At 42.3% G+C, this 24,464-nt stretch overlaps 1 protein-coding gene across 1 annotated transcript in view; it reads right to left on the reverse strand.

The window, feature by feature from the left end:
- The window catches only part of kiaa1549lb (KIAA1549-like b), a 236,516-nt gene that overhangs the window by 66,213 nt on the left and 145,839 nt on the right, over window positions 1-24,464 (reverse strand). Inside the window, 1 exon segment of the mRNA XM_048607385.1 lies at window positions 17,921-18,108. Coding sequence (XP_048463342.1) covers window positions 17,921-18,108 — 188 coding nt within the window.

Here is a 24,464-nt window from a genome sequence, read left to right on the forward strand (position 1 = left end):
AAGCAACATCAGAGGAGCAGGAAGGCTGACGTTTCGGGCCTAAACCTCCATTTCTGAAGAAGGGTCTAGGCCCGAAACGTCTGCCTTCCTGCTCCTCTGATGCTGCTTGGCCTGCTGTGTTCATCCAGCTCTACACCTTGGTATGACTAAATATTTACAATCTGGTTTCACAAATGCCACCTACAGATGACCAATGCTTTTATCAAACTGAATTAATGCTTCAAACCATTGTAGCAACCAAACAGGTTTAAGACTGCTGACATATCATTGTGTAAAAAATATGCTGATCTCAACATTTATGAAATTCTACATGTTTAAGAAATAAATTCAGAATTGGCAACGCAGGCAAAATCCAAAATCGTCATGCACAATTTATGAAACCTTCCTTCCCAGAGCTTTATCAACCTGCCCTTCAATTTCTAAAGATTTATGAAGTCTAAGAATTAATTGTTCAGCTAAAATCAGCTTTCAAATGTGGTACAAATAGTGAGGATTCACATCATCCTGTTGTGTAACTGAAATCCCTACATGTTTCTTACTCTGTTTAACATGCCAATGCTTGTCTCTCCTTCATCATCGTTGTATATCTCTCTTACAGCAAGGAAGTCAAAAACTGCAAACAAATACAATCACTTAGACAAAATCATCCTGATATCCTTTTTTTTCATTCATTCACGGGATGAGGGTGTCACTAGCTAGTCCAGCACTTATTGCCCATCCCTAATTGGCTCAAGGACAATTAAGAGTCAACCATGTTGCTGTGGGTCTGGAGTAACACGTAGGCCAGACCAGGTAAGGATGGCAGTTTCCCTCCCTAAAGGGCATTAATGAACCAGACGTGTTATTCCAACAATCCACAATGGTTTTATGGTCTTCAGTAGGTTCTTAATTCCAGATATTTATTGGATTCAAATTTCACAATCTGCTATGGTGGGATTTGAATTCAGCTCCCCAGAATATTATCGGGGTCTCTGGATTAACAGTCCAATACCACAAGGTATTATCCTCCCCATTATCTGCTCCCTCATCCTCATTTATACAACAATCATCCCTCGACATGCAGACCGTAATTGATTCCCAGTCCAGCAATGACTTGTTTTAAAAATTTCACACTTGTTTTCAAATCCCCCTCCATGGCCCCATGCCTCTTTGTAATCTCCTCCAGACTTCCGAGATATCTGCACCCCTCTAATATAGGCCTCTTACATATTCCTGATTTTAAATCACTTCACCATTGGTGGCTATGCCTTCAGTTATCTAGACCCTGAAATTCCCTCTTCAAACCTCTCTGTGTCTCTACCTCCCCTCTTTCAAGTCACTCCTTAAAACCGTACACTTTGAGCAAGCATTTGATAATCTGTTCTTTATTTCCTCATCTTGCCCATTCTCAAAATTTGTCTGAAAAATTTTCTAAAAAGGTACCTTTAGATTATTTTATGATGCTAAAGGCTCTATATAGAGAAGAATATTTCACAGTTAACCAATTACAGTGTAAGAATTTCTTTTAGATTGGTTTAAAAACGTTTATATTTCATTACATGGATTAAATGCTTGCTTCCCTTACTTGAGAACAATCTAACACAGGATGAAAATGCAGAATCTAGACACGAACAACATCTGAATGTTTGAGAATTACAAAGTGTTGCTGCAGAGGGTTAAAAAAAAGTCACATTAATGGTACTGACTCATAAACAAGCAAATCAAATTTGAAACCTTCCAATATCATTTGCTGTCCTGGACATATATTGGGCAACAGACAAGTTTAAAATATCTGTGAGAAACCGATTGGAATCATATATGTTGCAACATGATGAAAAAGATATTTGGTGTTGGTATCATTAAATATTTTCTCTGTTATTTTTGGCTATGCCACTTTTTATGCTGCAGATTCAAATATTTAAAAATAGGTCAACATACCTTTAGCAGTGTTACTATGGAAATAAATATACGTGTTCTTAATTTGGAAAATTAGACAGGCTCTATAGCAGCCTTGAAAAGGGAATTGAATGGAAAGTTGAGGGAGAAGAAATTGCAGCAAGATGGGAAAAGAGCAGGAAACTAGACTGCTTTTCAAAGGAACCAGCAAAGAATTAAAAGGGCTAAATGACTTCATTTTGTATTGAGCTACTGTTTGATTTAAATTCAAGTGCTTTCTACTCTGATCAGATTTTGCCCATGATTTGGGTGCTCCAAACAACAGCATTGCTTAACCACACGATGTTGATTTCCTACAGAAACAGGAGGAAATTCCACCCTGCACTTAGCTGCAACATCTAAAAAAGTATTCAAGCAAAATGGAACGGAAGGAAATGAGAAGATATGACCGGGATTTTAACATGAGGTAAGATGTTTACTATTTCTCATCAATCTCTGTGGAATTTCAACTGTCACTTCATCTTCTATTTGTTGTAAAAAGTACAAGGTACATAAATCTAGTTAGGTTTCATTACAATAGCAATGTTTTGCATTTATATAACACCTTTACCATATTAAAATGATCCAAAGCACTGAACAGGAGTGATTATCAAATAAAACATTTTGTCAAGACATAAAACCAAAGGTTTGATAAGGAACTAGGTTAAGTAGTGTCTGATAAAAGGACAAAGAGGTAGAGGGATGCAAAGATTTAGATTTTTAGTGTTTAGGCAGCTGAAAGCTAGGGTCCTAATAAAAGAACTATGAACATTGGAAAATCACAAAAGGGTAGAATTCAATAAAAATAGGTTCTCAGAGGTTGTGAGGCTGGAGAAGATTTCAGATAACTGAAGTGCTATGTCATGGAGGGATTTCAAAACAAAGTTGAAAATTTTAAGATAAAATTGGAAAATTATGGGATAACCCATCAGGTCGGGCAGGATCTGTGTAGAGAGGAGCAGAACTACATGTCAAGTTCAATATGTCTCTTCTTTGGAATTGAAGGGAGATAGAGGAAGGAGGTTTAACATAAAAGAAAGTCCAGGATAGGTTAACCATTGCTCTGTATCTGAAGGTTTAAGGAGAAAACTATTTCAGACTGTGAACCTGTACCCTCAAAAGGAAAACTGAGGATAGGAAATAAATCCAGGAGAATTGCCCCACACAAAAATGTTAAAATTGTAGTGTTTCTGGACCAAGAGTCAATGTAGTTCAATGAGCAATTGGATGATAAATGAATGAGACTTGGCGCATGTTTATGGAGGGTGGAAGATCAATGTTTGGTCAGGATGCATTGGATTAGTCAAGCCTAGATGCGAGAAAGGTGTGTGGTTTCAGCAGCAGATTTAGGGGAGGCAATGGCCTAGTGGTATCATCGTTAGACTATTAATCTAGAGATCCTGGTAATGTTCTGGGCACCTGGGTTCAAATCCCACCATTGCAGATGGTGGAATCTGAATTCAATTTTAACAGTCTGGAATTAAGAATCTAACAATGACCATGAAATCATTGTTGATTATTGGAAAAACCCATCTGGTTCACTAATGTCCTTCAGGGAAGGCAACTGCCATCCTTACCTGGTCTGGCCTACATGTGACTCAAGACCCACAGCAAATGTGGTTGACTCTTAACTGCCCTCAGGCGATTGCAGATGGGCAATGAATGCTGGTCTCACCAGCGATGCCCACATCCTGTGAAGGAATTTTAAAACAAACTCAAGCAGGGACAGAGACAGGTGAAGACAAGGAGAAGGAAATAGGTGGCTTTGATGATGGAGAAGTTAATGGGTTGATTAGGAAAATGCCGAGCAACTTTTTCTTCTTCTTACTTCGTACTTTGAGCAACCGTACTACATTCCTTCTGTAGCTATGGAGTGTCATCTGGTTTTTGCACATTGATTAATTAGTAGAAATGCAAGCTGTGACTCTAAAGATTTTATCTTTTATTACCAACCTGTTCAACAGCCATGGCAATAAAAGCAAGGCATCCTGTGCAGGACATAATGAAAATACATTTAAAAATGTTTAACCAACCATGGTTTCCCATTTAGTTTTGAGTTGTAATGGTATGATAATTTCCCCCATAAAACACTGGAATTGCTTTCATATGACAACTTCGATTTTGATAATGGATGAACTTCTTTGATTATGCAACCACCCAGATGCATTTCTCAACTATTTACTGCACATTTACTGTACACTAATAGGCCATTCAGCCCAATATGTCCACGGAAGTGTTTACACTCCACAGGTTCCTCTCTCCCTTATGTCTTTATCTAATGGCCTCCGTTAACCTCACCAAGGCAAATAGCAGAAGTTAGGACATTTCCCACTTCAGGATAAAGCAGCCACAAAGACGGGATTTTATTGCATGGCGGTTGGAGTGGGGGATGGCCTGCAGTCAGGCCAGCTGACTCTTGGAATGGGTTCAGAGGCCACGTAGACACTGCTGGGTAAGCAGGCGATCCTGGGTTCATATCCCAGTGGTGCCTGTACCTTACTTTAAAACTAGAACTAGGATGCGTTGCCTCAAAATAAAGGGGAGCAGATTTAGGACTGAGTTGAGGAGGAACTTTTTCTCCCAAAACAATTCCCTGGCCGGTGAAGCAATAGAGGCTACCTCATTGAATGTTTTTAAGGCAAAGATAGTAAAGGAATTAACGAGCGGGCGGGTAAGTGGAGCTGAGTCCATAAGAAGATCTGCCATGATCTTATTGAATGGCAAAGCAGGCTCTAGGGGCCAGATGGCCTACTCCTGCTCCTAGTTCTTATGTTCTTATGTTCGAAGGCAGGTTGTTTAAAGGTGCTGTAGTGCATACCAAATCACTGCAACTTATTGCCCATCACTTCAATGACTTAAATTGTTGAAGCATTCTTGATGATCATGTGTTTTACAGCAGCCTTCATTCCAAGAATCTTGGCAGAAACTGTGGGAATGGGAGAAAACTGTCTGACCGGCAATGGAATAAAACATTCACAGCTGCTGCTGGTTTAAGGAGATGCGTTTTTGGTGTTTCAAAAAAATGTGCTTTTAAAATGCCTTTTATCCACTGGGGAAAAATAATCCAAAATAAACATCAGCCTCTCTGGTAATGATATCAAGACAGCGGATTATTGAGTCAGGCCATGCCGTCAAAATCATGGTGAGGTTAATGGCATTTACCATTATTTATCTTTGGACTGCATTGCAACCGCAGATGAGAAACAGATACAGAATCACACAATGGAACCTCAAATTTGCTAAGCAAGTTGCATCACTGCCACTCGAGTCCAAGTTGTACAGCACAGAAAGAGACCCTTCAATCCAACTCGTCCATGCCAACCAGATATCCTAAACTAATCAGCATTTGACCCATATCTCTCTAAACCCTTCCTATTCATGTACCCATCCAGATAGCTTTTAAATGATGTAATTGTACCAGTCTCCACCACTTCCTCTGGCAGCTCATTCCATTGCATGAAGAAGCTGTCCCTTAGGCCCCTTTTAAATCTTATCCCTCACACCTTAAATCTATGCCCTCTAGTTTTGGACTCACCTGCACTGGGAAAAATACCTCAGCTATTCACCCTATCCATGCCCCTCATGATTTTATAGACCTCTATAAAGGTCACCCCTCAGCCTCTGATGCTCCAGGGAAAATAGCTCCAGCCTATTCAGCCTCACCCTGTAAGTCAAACCCTCCAACCCTGATAACACCCTTGTAAACCTTTTCTGCAGCCTCTCATGAAAATGACTATCTTGCTGCCAGTCCTATCACGGAAATGGATTACATGCCATAATGTTGCTTGCTTGTGTGGTGGGTGTAAATCATGCTTAGAGATTACTTGATTCTTGCTGCAATCATTGAATTTCTTCAAGTCCTGGGAATTATTGACTGTACTTATGTTGTAATCAGGCCACCCTCTGACAGAACTGAGAGGTTCTTCAGTAAAACTGTGGCCTACCATATAGTACAAGAGCAGGGAGGTTATGCTGAAACATTATAAAACATTAGAGTCCTAGAATCATACAGCACAGAAACAGACCCTTCAATCAAACCAATCCGTGCTGACCACGTTCCCAAACTAAAATAGTCCCACTTGCCTGCGCTTGGCCCATATCCCCCTAAACATTTCTTACTCATGTACTTGTCTAAATGCCTTCTATATGTTGTAATTGTACCTGCATCCATCACTAGTTTTACCTCAGCTGATGTCGTGTACAGTTCTGGGCACTATTCTTTAAGAAGGATGGAGAGAGTGTGTTAAGAGGTTGGCAAGAATGATGACAACAATTAGAAACTTCAGTTATGTAAACACATTGAAGAAATTCAGGGTGTTTATCTTAGAGAAGAGAAGGTTTAAAGTAGATTTGATGGACATTACCAAGATCATGAAGGGTCTGTACAGAGTATATTGAGAGAAATAGTTCCCACTCGAAAAAGGATCAAGAATGAGAAAGAGCACAGATTTAAAGTAATTTTCAAAAGAAGCAAATGGAAGGTGAGAAAAACTTTATAACATAGCAAGTTGCTGAGGTTTCTCAATGCCCTATCTGCATGTGTGGAACAGGAGGTTCAATTGGGATATTCAAAGAGCACGGGATGATTACTTAAATTTAAGTAATATTCAGAGCTATGGGCACTTCATCATTAAGCTCATTGGGAGAGCTGGTGAAGAGACAGCTTCTGCACTGTAACGATTTTTATTATTCTGATTCACTCCCTGAATATGGCGCTGGTTTGTAACAACAGGAAGAACCATTAACTGGAAGCCGACATGACTTCTCATTCTTTGAATGTCAACCCTTCCGTAGCTCTTCCAACCCATATCCCCAGGTCTGTGGATGGATTTTTGTAGGCAAAGAAGATGGCCCCTCACCCCTCTGCAAGTGCCACGGAATCACAAAAGCATTACAAGAGCTCAGCAACTACCTCCATTGAGCAGTCCTTCACCCAGCTGAAAATGAGTTTCACTGATTCATCCAATCATGTGGGAGCCTGGGGTTTGGTAACTCAGGCATATCATAATGAAGAATGAGATTACCTAGAGCTTACTAATAACAGGAAACACTTCCATAATACTGCAGTGATCACTTAGTAATGTGACCAACACGGTGCCCACCTTGGATTGTACTGTACTGTTCTTCCCTTGTTGTCTTGAAAGACCATAAGAACCCAAAGGCAGAGGCGCAAGCTATTCGGCTGTGATAAGTCATTCTTATCTTGGGGGATCCCAACTTGGCCGTTTGCTCTGACTGCTCCCCCAACATCACTAGCAGAGACAGGCCTTGTCAGCAGGCCCTCTGCCAGAGATGGCCAGAGGAAGACCAGAAACAGGAGGGTGCCACAAGAGCTATGTGGCTCACTCAGCTACTTCAGGAACATCCACAGGACTTGGAAGATGCTTCTGCTGCACTGAGGGAAGCTGCCATTGGAGAGCAGCTGGCAATCCCCTCCAGCCACCTTTGGGTGACCTCAGCAATTGAAACTCAATTGGTGTTATCCATGTATATTAGTGCTTGGGTGTTGAACTAACTGGTCTAAACTACCTGAAGCACCATTAGTTCTGGATAAGGCATGTGCACTGCTCCTGCACACATTTCTACTGGATATGATGTACATGAGGGTTACAATCCTCTCATACACTCCAAGCCCTGCGACATGGCCAAACTCACCTACTGCACACACTCCTCCATTTACAGTCCATGAATCAACACAGGGAACTCTGACATGAGCTGACTTGCTCCTGCTTCTCCAAGTACTGGCCCTCAAAGCGTGACTCCTGAACACCCTCACCACTGCCAATCAGAGCATCACAACAACCCTGTGCAGGCCTTTGCAATGGCTTCCCTCGGCGTAGCAACTGATTATTAAATGGTGCATCTCACTGAGCTTCTCATTCTCATGGGATACAAAGTCAAGAGTGCTGAAGGCATTATTTCATTTGATGGCCTCTCAACCTTAGGATGATCAGATGGGGCAATTGGGAAAGGCTCATTTGCACCTCCAAATATCAGCATATTGTATACTGCATACACAGCTAGAGAGAAGGTGGAATTAACAGAATCTCTCTGTGAACAGGAACTCTCAATGGATCTGAAGATACGGCCAGTTGTATAGGCAGGGTCACATATTAGCGCATCTAACTTAAACCAACTGCTTAAAATTCTATGATACTTCTTGCAGGCTTGAATGATCTTGGGTGAATTGTTCCTGAAACACTGGATGATGAATGGTATGGAGCTGTCCTTATAGGTTGACTACCATTCGATTTTAGGAAATATACAATATTTGCAATATCTGCTGATAAACGAGGCCACATTATCTTGACTTCTGGGAGTCCGTGTATTGCAAAAGATGCACACAGTCTTTCTATCGTCGTTCCGATGTTTGTCGAATAAACTCTATGCATGTCCAGCCATTTTGAATGGCCATCCACAATGACTAAGAACGTTGAGCCCATGAAAGGACCTGCATAGCCGACGTGTAACTGAGTCCAGGGTTTACCTGGCCATTCCCACGAATGTAGGGGAACTGCTGGCAGTAATTTTTGTCTTTGTTGGCACTCTGGGCATTGCCTCACCTCACCAACACAGCTTTGTTTGCATTCAATCCTGGCCAGCAGACATAACAAATCACCAAGATCTTCATTTTGGAAACCCCTGGATGACCCTGGTGGGGTTCAAGCAGTATTTGGCTTGGGACAATCACTCTTGCTCACCATAATAATATGCCAACCTCTGCTGTGATCTGGTCTCTTCAGGTCCAAAAGGGTTTCAACTCTGGTTGTAACAGCCCTTTGGTTTCCCCCATCGCCACCAGCTGTTTCAGTTTTACCAGGGCGGGATCTTGCTGCATCCGAAGTCTGATATGGTCAGCTGTGATTGGAAGTGTGTCCATAAAATTTTAAATGATTACGGGCTCTTCCAGTGGTGTTTCTACCAGGGCATTATGGCTCAATGCATCTGCATTTGGTACCTGGCCCCTCAGATGGTGTTCCAACTCATAATTATACGCACTTAGTATTAGAACCCATTGCTGAATTTGGCCTGAAGCTATGGGCAGCACTGCCTTGTCCTCATCAAGTAGACCTAGCAAAGGTTTGTGGTCCATTATGATGACAAATTTATGTCTGTAAAGGTATTGGTGGAACTACCTGTCTCAAATATGTCCGCCAAACCTGCCTTCTCTATCTGGGTGTATTTATGCTTTGCATTTGCCAGAGTCCTGAATGTGTACGTCATTGGGCATTCCTCTCCATTGGACCTCCTGTGAGCTAACACTACCCCAATGCCATACAGAGAGGCATGGCATGTCAATATCAGATCTCACTTCAGATTATAGAGTGCCAACACTTTACAGGATGATAGTTGTTTCTTCACTTCCTTGAAGGCAATGGCTTGGCTACGCGACCATTTCCAAGGCTGACGCTTTAAAGAGTTGATGCAAAGATGCCAGGATGGAGGCCAGGTTATGTATGAACTTTTCGTAATAATTCACCAGCCCAAGTAAAGACCTCAGCTCTGGTACAGATATGGGAGCCAGGGCACTTTGATCACCCTCACTATCTTCCAATGGGTGTGATCTGGTTGTGTCGACACTATAGCCCAAAGTAGGTCTCTTGGGGTAGGAGTAGATTAGTGCAGATGCTGGAATCTGTACTGAAAACAACAATGCTGGAGATCACAATGGGTTGGCAGCATCTATGGAGAGAAAGCAAACTAATAAAGAGTCATCTAGACTTGAAACGTTAGCTTGCTTTCTCTCTATGGATGCTGCCTGACCGGTTGTGATTGCCAGCATTTTTTGCTTTCAGGTCACTTGGGCTGCCTGGAACATACATTTTTTTCCCTTCTAAGGCATACCCCCACCTGGGAGAAATGTCTAAGGACTATGTCCAAGTACTCTAAGTGCTCCTTGTTTGTCTTCCCGGTTATTAGTACATCATCTAGATAAATGGCAACCTGGTGTAGATCTCGTAAAATGTTCACTATTGTCCACTGAAAAATTGCACATGCCAACAATACCCAGTCTCAAATATTGGCACAAACCCTTAAAGGTATTAACTCTAGCATACTTCTGGGAATCCTCATCTAACCGCAACTGCATGGCTCATGTCCAGCTTTGTGAAGGACAGTCCCCTTGCCAGCTTTGCATATAAATCCTCTATGTGAGGGACTGGGTATTTATCCAGCTGCGAAAAGTGGTTTACTGTTTGTTTCAAATCCCCACAAAAGCGAACCGACCTGTTAGGCTTTACAATTGGTATGACCGGTGCTGCCCATTCCGCAAACTGGACTGATTTGATGGTTCCTTCATTTTCCAGCCTTTTGATTTCTGCCTCTACTTTTGTCCGTAAGGGAAACAGCATGGCGTGGGCCTTGCACAATCGTGGAATTGCCTCTTGGTCAACAAACAAGGTTGCGTTGGCTCCTTTGATTGTCCCTAGACCTTCCTGAAAATCTTCTGGGTATTTAATTAGGACTTCACTAAGACAGCCATTGTATAATCAAAAGATGTTGAGCCAATCTAGGTGAATCTTCCTCGACCATTTTCACCCCATCAAGCTTGGACCCGAGCCTTTTACCAAAAATCACTGATAACTGAACCAGCTACTTCTCATAAGAGACTGGACCGAAGTTGCACCCTTAATCTACAGAGGTTCTCCAGTATAGGTTCTCCGCTTGACTGAGGTTTTATGCAAACTTAAGGGTTGGAGTCCAGAATAAATTTTGTTAAGGACTGGTTCTGTGATCACTGAAATGACTGTGCCGGTATCAACCTCCATTAGAACCGGGTGACCATTTAACCAGACATTTATTTTGATTGGTTCAGATTTGAATGTTGCTAAGCAATTTAACTGCTCCAAACAAGATGGACTTTCCAGGGTGTGTACTCTCCTGGATACCAGCCTACATGTTCTCTTACTCAACTCAGGCCTAGTGGGATTCTCTTGCTGTCTCAAGTCCACATGCTGGTAGCAACTTAAATGGCTTGCCAGCATGATGCCCCAACTCAAAGACAACTATTGCAAGTGAATTTCTTCACGAACGTGCTTTTCCCTCATCACCAATGAAATAACTCCACAGAAGCTGGCATCCAGTCTCAATTTCAACCTTTATTTACACATGGAGAGTCCTTGACACTGATCCAGCTGCCTCAGAGCCAACTCTCAGGGTGAACAGGATGTCTCCTGTTCTCATTTGTCAGCCAGGGCTCCCTGTTTAGATCAGATTAACAACCCCAGTCAGGGAACTCTAATTCTGTGAGGTCCATCTGGCTGACCTTGTTACAATCACTACAGCTCCAAGGAACTAGTGAAGGAATCTCTAACCCAGATGCAGTATCTCAAGTGTAGAAAGGATGGTTTCACAGCATCAGACTTTAATTAGAAATCAATGCATTGTGTTTGCAGGCTTTGGCTGTTGATCCTGATTTCTGGATGTTGGTGTTTACATTCTGACACAGACCAGTGAGATTCTCAGGCAGAAGGTACTGACGAGATTGAAGGAATGTACAGTGGAACTTGTATTTGCATGTGGCTTATTGGGTACGACATTTGAAGAAGCTATGAACCAGTGGAAGGTCAAGACTAAATACAAATGGACGGATTAATTGTGTTCTCTCAGTTGAAAAGGATCAAAGCTTGTAGGTACAGGTTTCAGAAACACAGGGCTAGGTGAGATGTGAGGGACTGCTTCATTTCACAGAGTAATGCTGGGAACTTGTATCCAAGAACACCATGTACAGTGAGTGCAGAATCACTGCAAACTTTCTTTTGGGAGCAGAATGAATTCCGAAGACTGACTGGCATTTCCCCTTATTGAAGGTCAAAGGTCATTACTGTCAAAAGCCTGAGAATCTTTCTGGAAAATCACAAATCTACACAAGAATTTACATAATTACAGTGTTTTTCATGACTGCTGACATCCCAAAATGCTTTACAGATAATTAATTGCAGTCACTGTTGCAATGTAGGAAATATGGTGATCAATTTGTATACAACAAGCTGCCACAAACAGCAAAGGGATAATAACTGGATAACAATTTGTTGCAGAACAGGTGCAGACATAAGGTATTGTGCAGGTCACCTGAAGCAGTGTTCCTGCTCTTTTCAAAAATAGCCCCATGCCATCCTTTATGCCCATTGGGGAGAAGGGAGGGAAGCGGTATGCCTGAAATCAGGCCTATTTTCTACATCGCATCTGAAAGCCAACAGTCAGCACTCTCTTGATAGAGCACCAGATTGCCGGTCTTGATTTTCGAGCTCAATTCCTGAATTCGGACTTGCGTCCATAATCTTCAGGTTTAGAGGCAAAAGGGTTACCCACAGAGCCACAGCTGAGTTATGTTGCTCCATCCCAACCTTTTGTGCAAAGTTTGGGATGCCATTGTGCTTTATCTCATTCCGAGTTTATTCACATTCCGCGAGATTCTCATACTAGAGCACAACAAAACTGTGCTGACAGCTTTGGTAGCCCCTTGGGGTGAGACCACCAAAGAGAAGCTTAGAGAGCCAGCATCTCCACAGTCTCTTGAAACTCAAGTGGAATTTTCCCCAGTTCCTTGATTAAATTGCTTTCAAAACTGGACTCTGCTTCTCTCTGGGAGCTAGTACGACTGCATAGAAAACATAATGGAGTACAAGGGGCCTGGGAGAGGGTTAATAGTTTGCAAAAGTTGTACTACATTGGTACAGGATCAGCTTGATAACCCAACGTGACCTTGCCCATCCTTCTTTCATCCTTATTTAGAAGGAAACTAAAGGAATAACTATGAACATACAGAGTTAATATGTCACGCACGTGTTGTTAATATAGAGCATTGTCACAGCTGAGACACCGAAACAAACTGATTGGAAAGTATGGGGGGGTCAGTTGGCGAACAGACAAGAAGATTTTACACAGACGATGTTGCAGCAGCACATATGGACAGAAAAATAGCCAACAACTGCCTGAGGTTGAAAAATACAGTTTTTGTGTGATACACTCATGGCTCTGCAATGCGCTAGAATTCATGATCAAACAGAAGCAGTCAGCACTGCAAAATGTATCAGCCTCTACCCAAAACACAGAGCTGTGAGCTGAAAAGGTCTCACAAGGGACATAATTATTTCAGGAGTGGGCACTGCAAGCTCCTATATGTAGCTGCAGGAATCATTATTACAGAATCATAGACTACTACTCAACAGGAGGTGACCATTTGGTCATCACGTCTGTGCTAACTCCTTCAAAGAACAAATCAATGAGTCCCATACCCCATCCCTACGTTCCTCAGTGACTTGGAGACAATAAGGACTGTAGAAGCCAGAAGCCAGAGTCAATAGGTGTGAAGCTAGAAAGTACAGCAGGTCAGACAACATCCAAGGAGCGGGAAAGTCAACATTTTGGGCCGAAACCCTTTGTCAGAATGGGAAGGGGGAGGGGTGTCCAGAAGTAAAGAGAGAGAGGGGGGGGGGCCAGGGGAAGGGTAGGTGGGGTGGTGATAGGTGGATACAGGTAGGGGGTTATTGTGATTGGTCAGTGGGAAGGGTGGAGCAGATAGGTGAGTAGGAAAATGGACAGGTTAGGTCAGGTCAGGGAGGCGAGGAGGAGGGGGAGGGCTGGACATGGAACAAGGTTGGGGGTGGAGGGATTTTGAAGCTGGTCAAGTCAATATCGAGGCCACTGGGCTGTAAGCTCCCAAAGGGAAACATCAGGTGTTGTTCCTCCAGTGGAGGAGGCCAAGGATGGACATGTCGCCAGGGAGATGTTAGGGTTGGGGGGGGGACATTGATGTTGAAGACCAGATGACTGTTGATTCCGCTGACACTGAAAACCATGTGACATCCACTTCCAATGGCATCAAAGATCATGTGACTGGCAACATCATTGAGGGCCGGGTAACTTCCGCTTCCGCCCATGTGACCACTCCAGCACACACCCCCATTGTGGATGAAGTTTCCATCCCCGCTCCTGACCCCAGCTCTACACTCAGCCCCAGCCCCAAACCCTACTGGGTATTCACCATCCCCCCCAACTGACCTCCCCCTCACTGAGGCTGAACGGTCAGTCCTCAGCAAAGAGCTGTTTTCCCATTGCTTCTGCCTCCATGCCTATTTCTTTGAACAGGAATCTAACCCACCCTCTTAACAACCCCTTCTCCCACCTCCAGCAAACTCCATCCTCCTGCACACCCACTCCCGGCCTCCTACCCTCCCTCGACTCCTTTATCTCAAACTGCTGCCGTGACATCAATCACTTGGATCTCTCCACCTCTCTCACTTATTCCAACCTCTCACCATTGGAATGTGCAGCCCTCTGCTCCAACCCCAACCTCACTATTAAACCCGCTGATAAGGGGGACGCACTGGTAGTATGGCTAACTGACATCTACATCACTGCGGCCAGATGCCAATTCTCTGAAACCTCCTCCTACCGTCCCCTTGATCAGAACCCCATCACCAAGCCATCATCTCTCAGACCATCAACAACCTCATCACTCTGGGAGATCTCCTGTCCACAGCCTCCAACCTGAAAGTTCCCCAACCCCGCACTGCCCATTTCTATCTCCTTCCCAAAATCCATAAACCAGACTGCCCTTGCTGACCTATTGTCTCTGCCTGCTCCTGCCCCACTGACCTCATCTTCTCCTACCTCGACTCCATTCTTTCACCTTTGGTCCAGGAGCTCCCTACCTACATTTGTGACACAACCCATGCTCTCCATGGCCCCCCAACACCTCATCTCCACCATGGACATACACTTTACACTTGCATTCCTCCACACGGAGGGCCTAAAAGCCCTCTGCTTCTTCGTCTCCTGTAGGCCCAACGAGTTCCCCCCACTGACACTCTCATTTGCTTCGCAGAATAGTCTTCACCCTCAACAAATTTTTCTTTGATTCCTGCTACTTCCTACAAACCAAAGGGTTGGCCAAGGGCACCCGCATGGGCCTGACCTATGCCTGCCTCTTTGTAGGATTTGTGGAACAGTCCCTCTTCAACCATTACACTGGCACCATCCCCCACCTCTTTCTCCGCTACACTGATGACTGTATCGGTGCTGCTTCGTGCTCCCATGAGGAACTCAAGCAGTTCATCAACTTCGCCAATACCTTCCACCGCACCCTCACATTCACCTGGACCATTTCTGACACCTCCCTCGCCTCCTTGGATCTCTCCTTGTCCATCTCACCACTGACATCCATTTCAAACCTACTGACTCCCACAACTAACTCGACCTCACCTCCTCTCACCAACCCTCCTGCAAAAATGCTATCCCATACTCTCAATTCCTCCGCATCTGCTCCCAGGATGACTGGTTTTACTCCACGATATCCCAGATCTCCTCCTACTTTGGGGACCGGAGTTTCCCCCTTCTTATAATTAGATGCCCTCAATCGCATTTCCTCCATTTCCTGCATTTCTGCCTTCAAACTCCCTCCTCCCCAACAACGATAAGGATAGAGTTCTCTTAGTTCTTATGAACCACCCCACCAACCTCCGAATCCAACGCATCGTCCTCTGTCATTTCCGCCACCTGCAATCAGACCCCACCACCAAAAAGATATTTCACTCCTCATCCCTGTCTGCTTTCCGCAGGGGCCGTTCATTCCGCGACACCCTCATCAGCTCTAAACTCCCCACCAATTTCTACATCGCAAACAGCACCTTTCCCTGCAACCACAAGAGGTGCAACACCTGCTTCTACACCTCCCCTCTCACCTCCAAGGCCCCAAACAATCCTTCCAGATCTGGCAGAGACTCACCTGCTCTTCATCCAACCTAAGCTACTGCATCTGTTGCTCCCGATGTGGTGTCCTCTATATCAGGGAGACCAAATGCAGATGCAGGGACTGGTTCGCGGAGCATCTGTGCTCTGTACGCATCAACCAACCCGACCTTCCAGTTGCCATCCATTTTAATTCCCCTTTCCACTCCCTTGATATGTTCATCCTTGGCACCCTCCACTGTCAGAATGGGACCAAATGTAAACTGGAGGAACAACACCTGATATTTCGCATTGGGAGCTTACAGCCCAGTAGCTAAAATAGTGACTTCACCAGCTTCAAAAATCCCTCCACCCCCAGCCTTATCCCATGTCCTGCCCTCTCCCTCCCTGATCTAACCTGTCCATCTTCCTACTCACCTATCTGTTCCACCCTTCCCACGGAGCAAGCACAATAACCCCCTACCTGCATCCACCTATTACCATCCTACGTACCCTTTTCCCAGCCACACCCCCCTCCCTCTATTTACTTCTGTGTTCCCCTCCCACTCTTCAGTCCGGATGAAGGGTTTCAGCCCGAAACATTAACTTCCTGCTCCTCGGTTGCTGTCTGACCTGCTGTGCGTTTCCAGTTTCACATCTATTGACCCTAACTTCCTCATTCTTCCCTGTATTTCAGCAATATTTTCTCCCTCAAAGCTTTATCCAATGCCGTTTTGAAAGACACAGCTAAATATATTTCTCCAACCCTCTGTGTATTCCTTTGACAATAATTAAATGCTGACACTTTCTGATCTCTCTACTCAGCAGAATTTCACTGCACAGAGATTATATCCTGACAACCAATGTACAATCTAAAGTGGTGTGTGTCGAGCAGGGGTGGGGTGAGGGTGGTAGAAGGCGTGGGGAACTGACAGACAGACTGCTACAAAAGTAACCTAATCCACGCATTGCAAATTGACAGGATCAGCTATCATGTACTCATTTGTGAGCTGCAGGCACTGTTGCTCGACCAGTATTTACTATCCATTCCAAATTATCCTTGAGAAGGTGGTGGGAGCTTTGATCTTGACTACGACTGAATGGCTTACTACACCTGTTTGAGAAAGCAGTTTGGAGAAAACCATATGAGGTGTATCTAGAGTCAAAGTAGGCCAGAGTAGGCAAAGACAGCCTTATAGGATATTAGTGAACCAGAGGGATTCTTATATAGTTTCATGGTCGCCATTCCTGAGACTTGTTTCTCTATCCCAGAGAGTTGTAGATGCTTCAACACTGAATATATTTAAGGTTGAGATGAACACATTTTTGGTCACTCTAGGAATTATGAGACACTAGGCAGATTACCAGTCTTAATCACAATGAATAAGGAGTGTGCACAAGGGGCTACATAGTTCACTCCTAAATTAATTCAAACTTCCAATTACCATGGTAAGATCTGAACTAATGTCTCGACATCATCGGTTTAGGCATCTAGATTACTAGCCTATAATCACTATGCCCAAAACTTTATATTTTCCCAATTACTTGCCAATTAGGTTTGCAATAAAACAAAATGCACAAAACTCTGACAGATTGGGCAGGCAGGAACTACTGAAGAGAAAAACGGGAGGAAGGCACAACATGGAATCTCTTCCAAAAAACAGAGGGAGGCTTTAATTGTTTTACACCCATAACTGCTAGGCCGTTGTTGTTTGGGGACTGGGGGGTATTGTTGTTACAGGATGATCATTGACATAGGAGACTTCATTGGACCGAAGCTATCTAAGATTAACTCCACTTTCCTGCCAGGTTTCACCTGTGGCATGGGGCCCCCTCGTCTGTCCATCAAATCCCAGATGAAGCCCCAACCGGCCAGCTGATTGCCACAAATAAGGTGGCCACCTCTACTGGTTGGGTAACTATTTCCACTGCATCACCCATCTCCAGTGAGATCATTTGTGGATCCTAGTCTGTGGACAGTTGACCCAACAATGACCATTTGGATTCCTCTCTCAGTCCCACTTCCACAAATTTAAAAATAGTCTGCCATTGGTGTCTGAAATTTCCATTGCTACATTGAATACATTCTCACACATGTTCAACAGAAAATGAAAGGCACCAGATTTTGACTGTGCAAAAGCTGACCATGCATGTGTTCTGTAAAGGCAACTGTGTTCACACTTGCTATCAGTAAGTTTCTGACCAACTAAGTCAATGCATATCTGATTACAAAAGCTTGATATCTCAATAAATTTACATTGTCATAATGTGACCTGATACATTCCTTTGGCCAATAAACTGTTTTGCAGCATCTTGCACTAATTAAAATGCTTACCTTCTTCGGATATCGATGGTTTTTAGTGATTTGATGTTAACTCCATCCTGGGAGCTTTCTCTTTCTTGAGGTATGAGTGCATCTCGGCCAGGCAGTGGTAAGACTACAGTCTCTTGAGTAATGGTCACTTCGTCTTCTCCTCCCTGTTGACCAATGTGCTGTTTGGCATAGTCAAACCCTTGGACTGGCTAGACAACAAAATCCATTTAAAACAACAAAAAACAACAGATTTAATACTAAAAACTGGAGAATAATCTTCTCTTAGGAAATTGGACTTCTGTAATGAGGGACTCTAAAGAAATCAAGAGGTAGGAAGAATGGGAGGAAAGTGGGATTAAGGTCAGATTCAGCCAGGATAATACTAAAGGGCAGAGCAGTCTTAATGGGCCATTCTACCAACTCCTGCTTCTATTTATGTTCATAGACCAATTGGCAAAAGTTTTGGAACAATTTATGCATTTTTCCAAAATTTTCATCTTTTATGAAGGGTACAATGCAAATCCCTCTTTCCCTCTTCCAAGTTGTTTTCAATGTAGTTGTGGGAACCTTATGTATTTTCATGAAGCTTTAAGATAACTGTATGTATGAATTTTTCTAAAATTCACCAACCTTAACAAGAGTCAACAAAATTTATTTTGCCAGCCTCAAATACCTACTAACTGGGAAGAACTTATTGAAGTTAAACAGCCCATTCTATCTCTTCTAATTCCATCATGGCACCTCCAGGCTCTATACAACTTTTTTTCTTTAAATTAATTAATTTGGATTTAAGCATCGCTGGTGAAGACAACATTTGTTGCCTATCACAAAGCATCCTTGAAGAGGTGGTGGCAGGCACCTTGCTGAACCACTGCAAGGAATGCGGACAATGAAGCGGCTTTTTGGTCCCTTTCAGGTAAAACTCAAGTGGCACGCGGAGTATGTCGGTGTCAATATGTAGGTCAGAACTGGCAATGAAAGTAGATTTCTTTCCCTTCAGATTATTAGTGAATGAAACAGACCACTTTTAGTGATAGCTTCATGGTCGCCATCACTATCTTATATTCCATTGTTGTGAAAAAAGTTAAATTCTAACAGTGACCACAAGAGATCTAAATGTTTTTTTCTAGAGTGTTCTGCCTCTGGTTATCTACACAGTAACATTAAGACCACGTTCCTACATACCCGTTATGGATACTCAAAAGCTATGCACTTTTCTGAGGAGCCTTTGGTTCCTGAATAAGGGTTTCTCAACGGGAACATAAACATCCAAGGAAAATAAGTATTGATCCTGGCCTGACAGAAGAATGTTTGAATGGAAAATCAGTCTCAAAGCCTCCTAAGTCTCATACTTCAAAACCATCACAGATCTCTAAAAATGATGACGAGCATTCAGGGTAATACAAACCTTTAAACTTTTGTTAACTTTTATATATATAGATTTCTGAGTGAAGTTATTATCAAGCTTATAGAGAGGAGGGAGTTCATCGTTGGAGAATGAAATTGCTGTTTGCATTTTGCACTCAAAATCAGGAACATCACGCAATTCTTAGCAACAGGAACTTGCAGTATGAAGCCCTACTGATACTGTTCAAATAAGACCCTTTGTTAAAAATCTCAGAAGAACTCACTTTGAGCAACTGTGAGCAACCACTTGCAGAAAGAAAGAAGAATAGCAACAAAGGAGGCTTCTGGACATTCCAAAATACTTTATATTTACATTTTTGAAATGTAGTTGTTGTCGTAAAGCCAACACAACAGCCAAGCTGTACACAAGTTCCACAAACAGCAATGTAATCAATGACCAAGTAATCCGTTTTAGTGATGTTGACTGAAGGCTAAATATTCTATGATATCAAGAGTGTCCAATAATGTTTGTTAATACACTCAGCAAAGCTGAACAGTGTCTCCCTTTCAAATTGGTTGCCAGCAACGTTCCAACTTATAGAAATGATACCTCATGTTCTCCTATCTTATTATCTTATCTTGTTGCCTTGCTTGAAGTTGGTGATTTATTCCCATGCATCAGAACACATACCCTGATAACAATCAGAAAGGATACAATAGGAAAATCTCTGGTGTAATCAAATAACAGACATATTAGTTCCTCACATATAGCCTGATGTCTTTTGCCAGAAACCAAGATGAAGGAGATTACAAAAATTGTTATGGATGGTGAGAAAATTCACAAAGGTACATAAACCATATGAACTACGGCTTCATAAATATAAGGTCATCACTAACAAATCCAATTAAAAATTCTGGAGATGCCTCTTCATTCGGTGAGTGTTCAAAATATGGAACATGATATAGGAAACCGAGTTGCATAACAAAGTTCAGAATACAGCCAAGAATCAAGCTGAATATAAAGTGTGAGGGGTGTAAAATTTCTTCCTGCACTGCCACTTCAACAGTTGCTATACAGGAAATGTCAAATCCTAGGAGAGCAGACAGAGCTGTGAGCCACTACCCATATGGCTTCCCTCTGTATATAATTGAAGAAGGCTGCATATACCAGGCAAGTTTAAATCTCCAGGGGATTTCCATTGGCTATCATCACTTGGAATGTCACCATGCAAAGAAACCTTTCTCCTGGAAAAGGCAGACAAGATCTAAGAACACGGTAAAAGAGGCAAAGAGAGAGAACTGGATTAGATCAGTGAAGGGAATCCAAAAGGTCTTCTATCATATATAAATCGCCAAGGTCAGCCAAATAAAGGGTGAGGTGGGCCAGCAATCAAAAAAAGGACATCTTCTTTGAGACCATGGCTGGGGTACCAACTCAGTGCTTTGCACCCATCTTCACCAGAGAAGGGAATGCCACCAATACTGTAATAATGGCGGATGGTGTCATGACCCTGGATAAGATGAAAACAGGAGCACAGGTACTCAAATGGTTGGCAACCTTCAAGTTTACCTGTTTTAAATAGACTACACCCTCAGTTACAAAGGGAAGTAAGGCTAGAAATTGCCAAGGCTCTGGTGACAATCTTTCCAATCCTACTTAGACTTGGTGCCACGAGAGTGGAGAATTCTCAATATCACACTGTTTAAAGAGGTGGAAGAATAAACTTAGACATTTCGCCAAACACTGGGTATGGGGAGATAATTACTGGCAAAATGAAAACGTTTTTAGGAATTTATAGGTTAATACATAGTTATCAGCATTGATTTGTTACAGACAAATCATGACAGAGTTCCTTGGTGAAGTCATAAAAGCAATGTACATAAGGTAGTCTTATTTATACTGCGTGTACAAACGTTCAAAGGGTGTTTGATAAAGTACCACATGATAACTGGTAAACAAGATTAAAATCCATTGACTTAATGGGACACTGGTAATGTGGAGGCAAAATTTATTATGCACCACAAAACGCAGAGCTGTGATGAATGGATGGTTCTCAAACTAGAGGGAAGTGTACAGTGGTGTTCCCTGAGGGTTTGTAACAGGACTAACTTTTTCATATATATGAATGATCTTGACTTGGATACACAGGGCACTATTTCAACGGTTGCAGATGGTCAGAAACCTAGTAAACAGAGAGATGGATAGTAAGAGACTTTGTGACATCATAGACTGTCAGACAAGACAAATGATGGTGTTTCGCAGTAATTATGAAATATATATAACATTAAAATCCTGTTGCACCTCATTCAACAATGAGAAACTTTTTCAGGGATTTTTATTACAAGATTAACAGCATAGGAGTGAAAGTTCTCATCAACTAAATCGGCCATCGCAGTGGGCAAAAATGAAATATTAAAAATAAAACATTGTGAAATTCTACTCTTTCCCATTTTAACACTGCTGTTCACAAATTTATTCTAAATAAACTAATGCTTCTGTTAAAACTGGATTGAGATAGACAAAGATATTGACTCACATGAATCATTCACTCGCTTACATCTGGGCAGTTTTTTAAATCAACAACACATTACTGCATATGTCATTATAATTGGCTACTGTCGCTTTAAGGCAGAATTTGTCAATAACGGCCCACTGAGTTACTCTTTCTGAATCAATATCAGGCAAATGTAGAATGGATTAGTGAATCTTAAATCATTTACTGCTGATCAATGCCACAACTCACTAATTACTTTAGCCCCTCTGGACAAACCCCGGTTGCTTTATGAACATGTGACTGATGGTTCTTGAGCATTCTTAAATAGGTCATTGAGGTGACGGATGTAGGTTATAGTGATTAATAACACGCGCTCAAACAATGTTTGATTTCAAAGTCTGTTGCTGAGCCATAATTCAAAGCAGCACCTGATTTTGTTTTTCAGTCATGGGACGTGGATGGTTCTGGCTAGGAGTAGATCAGCCAGCCCCTCAAATGGCTCTCACATTCAATAAGATCATGGCTAAAATTGTGCTTCATCTCCACGGGGATCCATAGCTCCCCGATTCATCTAACAGTCCAAAAATCTATCAATCCCTGCTTTGAATATAATAAGTGACTGAACATTTACAACTCTTGAGCTAGAGAATTCCAAAGATTCACAATCATCCAATGGAAGAATTCTGTCCTTGTCTTTTTCATGATGACCAATCCCTTACCTTGTGACTATGGCCCTATGTTTTGGGTTCTCCAGTCAGGAGAAACAGCTACTCAGCATTTTCCCTGTTAAACCCTCAGAATGTTTTATAGCATATATGCATATACCAATAAGCTTAAGCTCCCATTCCTCTAAACTTCAGAGTATTATCTACTCATTGAATGCAATCACTGCTTGTGGGAATTAGTCAGATGAACCCCTGTCCCTTTAAGGCTATCTTGCAGGTGAGGCATTACTCTCAAGCCTGCACAGATAAAAGTCTGCTTGCACTACAGGTAGAACAGGCAAGTTCTCCCAGATGTGCTGCCAATATTTATTCTTCAATAGCATCAGTAAAAATGAATAAGTTATGGATCATTGTTGCCTTAGAGGCCTTGCTGTGCGGAAAGTGGCACAACCAATGAGAGAAAAGCATGTTTACAACTTCAAGTAAAGTGCTTCATTGATTAGAAAGCAATTTTGGACCAACAGCATTTTTGAAAGGCACTACAGAAATCCAAGCTATTTCTTTAAACTATTAAAACATTACCGACGATTTGACAGAAAAAAAATTCGGTGCCATTTGATTCAGCACTATGATGACTTACAAGTATCTAAGCATTGGAATAAGGGAAATGTAGGTTAATGGGAAATATGAAGGCCATTAAACAGTAGTGCTACAAGTCACTGCCAATGAATGAAAAGTATTTTCTTTTGTAATTACATGGAGTGTGTTTTTCTTTCCAGTGTTTATATTAAAAATGCATTATTCAGTAATATTTCAGTGATTGCAAAATACATCACGCTGATGGAGATTCTGAAGTCATGTGCCACTGCAGGGTAGAGACTTTAATTCTACTGATTGAGAACAGCTCGTTTTATACCCAATATTTCATGTAACACAAATATTAGCCTCTTCATTTAATTGGCTAGTATGGAAATGTCTAATTTTCCTAATTGTTGACAGTAAACACAGCCATATTAGAGTGTAAACAAGCACATATTCCAACTGACGATCAATTGCTCTAGTCTCTGGAATTTGTGAGCATGAAAAGTGACCTCATTGAAATGTACAAGACACTGGAGGGTCAACAGGGCAGACACAGCAATTGGGCAAGCGATTTTATACAAGTAATGCCCCATTGGGGTCATTTAGTGGCTTTTCAAGCATTACCAACACATGTGGGTTCAGCGTAAGTGTTATTCGTCCTGTTTGCCTTGGCACATCTTTCTGTTCTGCTCACATTCACCATCTTCTTCAGTGATACTTCCTTCTTTTTCCATGATCAATGCCATCTATCTATCATTCCCCACATTCTTCACTTTAAGATGTGTTACACAGTGAAGCAAAAATCCAGAACTGAGCAGTGATGTTCACATTTCAACTGGAGTTTCCAACATTAAGAATAACTCTGTTAAGGGTGCTTTGTTGAATTAACATTATTTTGCACAAAATGATAAGTTAGATGGGCAAAGACTCTGGCTGGAGTTGTAAAGTGAGGTTTTGTTATATGATTCTCCTTTGCTGGTCTCTTAGGTGTCTTGGCTTTTCATCACTTTATCACCGGCAGTTGTGCTTTCAGCTACGTTAAGCCCAACATTTGGAATTCGCTCCCTAAACATCTCTACCTTTCTCCTTTTATAAGATGCTCCTTTTATAAGATGCTCCTCAAAATCTATTTATTTGACCAATCCTTTGGTCACCTATTCAAATATCTCCATGCGTGGCTCGATGCCAGATTCTGTCATTAACACTGACATATTGGGAAGTTAGACTACATTAAAAGATGCTACGTACACTTGTTTACTGTAACAAAACATGTTTTAATCCACATGAAACTCTCACTTACGCCCAAAGCCACCCCCACTCATTCTGTTTCAGAGATAGCAGGAACTGCAGATGCTGGAGAATCTGAGATAACAAGGTGCAGAGCTGGATGAACACAGCAGGCCAAGCAGTGTCAGAGGAGCAGGAAGGCTGACGTTTCGGGCCTAGACCCTTCATCAGAAGAAGGGTCTAGGCCCG

Source organism: Rhincodon typus, chromosome 17, assembly GCF_021869965.1.
Source record: "Rhincodon typus isolate 14 chromosome 17, sRhiTyp1.1, whole genome shotgun sequence".
NCBI classification, from domain to species: Eukaryota; Metazoa; Chordata; class Chondrichthyes; order Orectolobiformes; family Rhincodontidae; genus Rhincodon; species Rhincodon typus.